The 7,314-nt window shown below is 45.4% G+C and overlaps 1 protein-coding gene across 2 annotated transcripts in view; it reads right to left on the bottom strand.

Moving 5' to 3' along the window:
• The window catches only part of BMT2 (base methyltransferase of 25S rRNA 2 homolog), a 62,260-nt gene extending 58,283 nt beyond the window's left edge, over nucleotides 1-3,977 (bottom strand). The window contains exon 1 of one of the 2 annotated variants that reach the window (XM_037888774.2): nucleotides 3,697-3,977. In XM_037888774.2, the coding sequence (XP_037744702.1) occupies nucleotides 3,697-3,838 (142 nt within the window). In that variant the 5' untranslated portion in view covers nucleotides 3,839-3,977. The remainder of the gene's footprint in view (nucleotides 1-3,696) is intronic. The other variant, XM_043549651.1, reaches the window with a different exon arrangement.
• Between the last annotated feature and the right edge of the window lie 3,337 nt (nucleotides 3,978-7,314).

Consider the following 7,314-nt stretch of genomic DNA (forward strand, 5'->3'; position numbering starts at 1 on the left):
CTTTAAAAAAAGAAAGTGGTGGACAATAAATCAAAGTGAGGTCAGTGATGCCAGCTGTAAGCAAGTCAGGTAAGGCATGAACTTGCCTTTTAAATTCACCCAATAGTAAGTAATTCCAGTAATGGTCTCAGTCACATCAGCACTGAAATCTGCTTATTAGAAATAAGTCTAGATGAAATTTTTTGCAGTTATACAAACACCTTGGGGAAGGTACTAATTCAATACTTTTCTCAGAACAAAGTAACTATTAAAATGGCAAGGACAGTATAAAAGTGCATTCTCTGAGAATCACCTGTATTATGTCAAGTAATTATACAGTTCTCTCTGAGGAAGTTGAGCATGCTCCCTTTTTCAGTGGTAGCTCACTGCACACAGAACAGCGCCACTTGTGATTTCATATATTAAAAGTCAAGTACTGTTGGAAAGTCCATGAAACAGCAACTTTGGTGTGGCTTGCTAGATACCATTCAGATGAGATGGAAATTAGCTTTACAGAACAAGGCTTGACAAATGGAAGTAAAAAAATACAGAAAAAAAGCCTAGTCACTCTTAGATCTTAATGCCTTTATCAAAAAGATCAGCACCTTCATTACTACCTGCATAAAGCCAGCTGGGTGAACTGCCTTGTCTACCTGTTGGATGTAGATGTTTAAGGATTTAACTTTTGCCTTGTTTTCTGAATGTTCCACACTTACATGACAACTGAAATGCTTCATTTATTTGGTAGTATGCCAGCCTTTTGCTTCTTTAGTAAGCTGCCATTTTGGATTTCATAAAGATAGTTATACAGAATAAAATGCGTATTAAGAAGGCAATACAGAATTCTGAAAGCAAGCATTTTCAGGTACTGTAAGTTCAATAAGATGTTAAACTCTAGAGAGGGAGATTCCCAAGCACGTTTTTGGAAGGTTAGGTGCAGTGGAGAAGATAACTGAACGGAAGATAATTATTTCAACTTCAATGTGAAAAACTAATAGTACTGAATCAGTACTACTGATAGCTAGTAACTCATGAGGATTACAACTGATTAGATTATAATGGGTAGAAAACTCCATGCTGTAGAAGTATGATTTGTTGAACAGTTTTGTTATTCCCCATTCCCACCCCAAAATACAAGACACTGAAGTTCTCAGTAATGTGCAAGATGCAGTACATGAGGAAAAAATCAAATAATAACTGTGCATTCTGAATAAGACCACCAGTATTAGTACCAGTAAATTATTCCCTACATATTCACTTGCCAGTGGCAAGTAAGAATCTTTTCCTGGGCAGAGGCAGGCTTACCCCGATTTCTGCAGAATTTAAGCTTTCATAAAAAAATTCATTTTATGACAATTAAAAATGCTAGCTAAGGGCTTTTCCACACAAGGGAAAAGGCCCAGAATAATTACTGCAGAATAGCTAGTGCTGAATGGATCAACCTAATCCACAAAAAGGCACTTTTAGTGCAGAATAAGAGTGTCCTTACAGGGAGTTAGTGCCAAATAACTATTGCACTTAAAATTCACAACCTAGCTATTTTACACGAACTTCCCCATGACATTTCTGTGTAGAAAAGCCCTAAATGTGACCCAGCATTGTCTTTCTGAATCTGCAGACAGGCTGAAATAACAGAAAAGTGTGAACTGCCAAAAGCACAAGTCCTGGCAACAGAACACAATTTGAGCAGCTAAGCTGTATGTGTTGGTAATGGTTCCTCAGCCTGGAAGATGAGAGAAATCCTTTCAAGCTTGTGTGGCCACTATGCGTATGCCTACACTATATCTGGGAATGAGCTTCCCAACCCCAGTTGACAGACTTATGGTAATGGGGCTCATGCTAGTGTACTAAAAATAGCTATAGACACTGTAGCTTGGACTGGAGCTTGGGCTTTCAAGACTGAGGGGAACAGATGTGGGCTTGAGAGCCCGAGTGCCAGCTTGAGCCTCAATGTCAAAGCAACATTCACACAGCTATTTTTACTCTGTAGACCCAGACAGAGAGGCTCACTCCCAGATGTGGTGTAGACATGCCCAGAAGGGCTGGAGTAACCAAGGCTCCTTGGTCTCCAGCATGAAAGAGCTGATAGATCTATCCAGTGGATAGCTAAGACCAAATCACATGCAAATTTGGGCTAGGAGGCAGAAGAAACATGTGTTCTTAGAATTTGGGGAGACTCCACAGAGAGCAGCATAGTATCAGTTCTGCAGCAAGATGGCCTTCAAGCAGCCATGGACTAAGAGGCAGGAACTAGTTTGAAATGTAAAGCATTTTGAGACTTAACAATTAAAAATGCTATATAAGAGCTAAGTATTTATTATTATTATTAATTATTATAAGAACAGTTTCCATTCCATTAATATTTTTGTAAAAGATATATATTGTAGCTCAATCAGAAATTATGGCCCTGATGCAAGGATTATTGGATGAAATAGTATGGCCTCTGTTTTGCAGGAGGTCAGACTAGAGGATAATAGTCCTTTTTGTTATGAAGATCTATTAATCTCAACTTTACAGTTTGCCATATTTTAAATATTCAAACTGGTATGTCTAATTTCTGGGGTGCTTCTGCTATCCCAATCCCACACAACAGCATGCACACATTTGAGACTCTCATGGAGGAGGGTAAGGCAAGCATTCTTACCAGTAACCTCCTGGATCATATGTCCAGGGCTACTGGTCAGGTGCGATAATATACTTCATAAGGTAAAAGTTTGTTGCAAGAGCTCACTACAACATCAGCTATTAAGTCTTAGGATGAGTGGCACTGATGATATGCAGATTAGACAGGTTATAATGCACTTGGTTATTGATATAAATTAACAGTCTGTTTTTACATCACAGGGTATCATTTATCCATAAAATGAACAGGAGTACTTGTGGCACCTTAGAGGCTAACAAATTTATTAGAGCATAAGCTTTCGTGGGCTACAGCCCACTTCATCGGATACATAGAATGGAACATATAGTAAGAATATATATATACACACACACACACACAGAAAGTGGAAGTTGCCATAGGACTCCTATTATCTGCACATCCCAAGGAAGAAGCTCAGAAATTTGAGCACTCCTGGGCCAGGAAAAGCAGCTTTGTGGGGGGGAGGAGGAGAGAGAGAGGAGACACGACAGGCCGCAGGACAAAGGGACACTTTGCCAGCTGTGAGCAGCCCAACGGGCAGCGGAGCGGGGCTATGCAGGATGAAGTACTGTGGGCACTGAGGTGCACAAACACAACGCTCCAGCCTGTGAGCAGCGCCTACAGCTGCATGCAAAGGCTGCAGCTCCCCGCCCCCGTGTTTATTGGGGGCGGGGGGGGGGCGCCACGAAAAGAGGCAGGAAACCGAGACCCGGGCCCCCGCATTGGGGGAGGATCTAGCTCCCCCCCACCCTTCCAGGCCCCAACTGTTACACCTAGAGGGAGCTCCCCAAGACCGGGCTCCGTGCAGGGGGCGGCTCCCCGGCCCGGCTCCGCTCCCCTTCCCTTCCCCCGGGCCCCGTGCAGGGGGCGGCTCCCCGGGCCGGCTCCGCTCCCCTTCCCTTCCCCCGGGCCCCGTGCAGGGGGCGGCTCCCCGGCCCGGCTCCGCTCCCCTTCCCTTCCCCCGGGCCCCGTGCAGGGGGCGGCTGCTTGGGCCCCACGGGCAGCTCTAACCGCCCACCCGCGGCCGCCGAGGGGCTCGGGGCGGGGGGCGGGCCCAGCCGTGCCCCGGCATTTACCTTCCCGGTACTTCCTGCGCAGCCGGCGGTGGACGCTCTTCACCACCCCGGAGAGCTTCTCCTGCTCCAGCTTCCTCTCCTGTTCCGGGGGCTGGGTCACGGTCGCGGCGGCGGCGACCCCGGACCGCGGCTCGGGCTCCATGGTGTTACCGCGGCTCCTCCCCCTCCGTGCGCAGCCCGGCCGGGAGGCGAGAGTGCTCCGCTCTGTCTCTATGGCAGGTCAGAGCAAGCACTGGGCATGCGTGGTCATGTGATGTCCCGCCCTCCCTGCTGGGAAGTGTAGTCCTCAGTCATTGGCAGCGCAGGGGCACTCGAAAGCCAGGGCCGGAGGCGGAGCTGCCTGAAGCCAGCCTTGTCTGCAGTGTAGTGGTGTGGGGCCCAGGACATTAGAGAGACTTCGTGGGTGAGATAATATCTTGTATTGGACCAACTTCTGTTGGTGAGAGAGACAAGCTTCTGAGCCACACAGAGCTCTTCTTCAGGTCCGGGCTAGGTACTCTGAGGTCACAGCCAAATGCAAGGTGGAACAGATTGGTAGCACGTGTTGTGCGGGATGGTCCATTAACACCTTTGCGGTCATAGGACAAAAAGGGGGAGTTAATGGGCTACAGATTGTTGTAATAAGCCGTAAATCCGATGTCTCTATTCAGTCCATTATTTTTTAGTGGCCAGCAGAGTTATGAATATAAGCTTCCAGGCTCATCATTTGAAAATGTTGCGCAGGTTTCCTTTGAGGATGAGGCCTGATCAGCTATCAAGTGATTGCTTTGTGAAAAGTGTTCACACACAGGTGGTAGAGTTTTTGTCTTCTATTATTTTCCTGTGAGAGTTCATTGGCGAGCCTAGTGATTGTCTGGTTTCACCCACATAGTTGTTATTGGGGAAGTTAGTGCACTGGATGAGGTACACCACACGTTGTGATAGGCATGTGTAGGACCCATGGATCTTGAAAGGTGTGTTGTGGTGGGGGGCAGGGGAAAGTGTTGATCATGGTAGCAGTGGAGATATGTCTGCAGGTTTTGCATCTATTGTTCTGGCAGGGTCTGCTGTCACTTTGAGTTGGTGTGTCCTGGTCTATGGGGAGCTTGCTTCTTATGATCAGCTTGGAGAGGTTAGGGGGTTGAAGGGCAGAAGAGATGGTTCAGGTAAGATTTCTTTCACGGTGGGGTCTGTGATGCTGTATGGTTGAAAATGACCACTTGTATCAGTGTTGCTATCTGTGTATACAATCGCAACAAAATGTATACAAAGTGTATCTTTATACAAAGTTGAAAGGTTATGATTTGCTAAATATGATTATCCTGTTTATAAGCATATATTATCTATCATGGTGACAGGTTTCAGAGTGGTAGCCGTGTTAGTCTGTATCAGCAAAAAAAACAAGGAGCACAAGGGATGGAAATTGTTGAAATCATGGTGGAATTCCTCAAGGGCTTCTTTTTCATGGGTCCAGATGAGGAATTCCACCATGATTTCAACAATTTCCATCCCACCATCAACCTCAGCCTGGACCAGTCCACACAACAGATCCACTTCCTGGACACTACAGTGCTAATAAGCGATGGCCACATAAACACCACCCTATACCGGAAATCTACTGACCACTATACTTACCTACATGCTTCCAGCTTTCATCCAGACCACACGATCCATTGTCTACAGCCAAGCTCTACGATACAACCGCATTTGCTCCAATCCCTCAGACAGAGAAGAACACCTACAAGATCTCTATCAAGCGTTCTTAAAACTACAATACCCACCTGCTGAAGTGAAGAAATGGATTGACAGAGCCAGAAGAATATCCAGAAGTCACCTACTCCAGGACAGACCCAACAAAGAAAGTAACGGAACGCCACTAGCCGTCACCTTCAGCCCCCAGCTTAAATCTCTCCAGCGCATCATCAAGGATCTACAACCTATCCTGAAGGATGATCCCTCACTCTCACAGATCTTGGGAGACAGGCCAGTCCTCACTTACAGACAGCCCCCCAACCTGAAGCAAATACTCACCAGCAACCACACACCAAAAACACTAACCCAGGAACCTGTCCTTGCAACAAAGCCTGTTGCCAACTCTGTCCACATATATTTTCAAGGGACACCATCATAGGACCTAATCACATCAGCCACACCATAAGAGGCTCGTTCACCTGCACATCTACCAATGTGATATATGCCATCATGTACCAACAATGCCCCTCTGCCATGTACATTGGCCAAACCGGACAATGTCTACGCAATAGAATAAATGGACACAAATCAGATGTCAAGAATTATAACATTCAAAAACCAGTCAGAGAACACTTCAACCTCCCTGGTCACTCAATTTCTGACCTAAAAGTGGCTATTCTTCAACAAAAAGACTTCAAAAACAGACTCCAACGAGTCTGCTGAATTGAAATTAATTTGCAAATTGGATACAATTAACTTAGGCTTGAATAGAGACTGGGAGTGGTTGAGTCATTACACAAAGTAAAACTATTTCCCCTTGTTTATTACCTCCCCCCCGCACTGTTCCTCAGACGTTCTTGTTAACTGCTGGAAATGGCCCACCTTGATTATCACTCCAAAAGGTTTTCTTCCCTCGCTTCCCCCGCCCCGCACTCTCCTGCTGGTAATAGCTCATCTTAAGTGATCCCTCTCCTTACAGTGTGTATGATAACACCCATTTTTTCATGTTCTGTGTGTATATAAATCTCCTCACTGTATTTTCCACTGAATGCATCCGATGAAGTGAGCTGTAGCTCACGAAAGCTTATGCTCAAATAAATTGGTTAGTCTCTAAGGTGCCACAAGTATTCCTTTTCTTTTTAGGATTAGTAAGAAACTCACATATGGTGAAATAGGTTTGCATTAACATCTCACTATATTGGTTGTCTGCATTGGAGCCAAGGGCTGGAATGCCTAAAGGGGACTGTGTTTGGCTTCTGGTTAACCAGTGTAGTACTGCAGAAGCTCTTTTGTTACTGGCTTGGTGAACCTAATTATAGAATAAATCACCAGCTTTGGGGATTGTCTTCCCTATTTCTTGCTGTTTGCTCTGAGAGCATTCTCAGTGTGGTCCAACCCCGGCACCCGGTCACAAGGGTCCCCATGGAATATGGGCCATGGTCTTATAAGTGCCTATCACGACATGTGGTGTACCTCATCCAGTGCTCTAAATGCCCCAATAAGAACAATGTGGGTGAAACCAGACAATCACTATGCTCTTGATTGATCTCGCACAAGAAAATGATCACTTGTGGGTGAGCACTTTTCACAAAGCGATCACTCTATATCTGACCTCTCAGTCCTAATCCTCAAAGGAAACCTGCACAACACTTTCAAAGACGAACCTGGGAGCTTAAATTCATAACTTTGCTAGACACTAAGAATCCTGTTTTTAATAAAGACACTAGATATGTGCCTTATTACAACAATCTGTAACTCACTAACCCCCATTTTTGTCCTGTGACTACAGAGGTGTTAACAGGCCACTTCACCTTGTATGGTCCCTTAGAACAGGGGTTCTCACAACAAAATTTTTGGTGACCTCAGAGTGTGGCTACCAACTCTTGCTGGTCGCCACTCTGATAATTTTTCCCAAAATACTTAATTAACTTTAGGAAAAACAAATAT

Source organism: Chelonia mydas, chromosome 1 (assembly GCF_015237465.2).
Source record: "Chelonia mydas isolate rCheMyd1 chromosome 1, rCheMyd1.pri.v2, whole genome shotgun sequence".
NCBI lineage: Eukaryota > Metazoa > Chordata > Testudines > Cheloniidae > Chelonia > Chelonia mydas.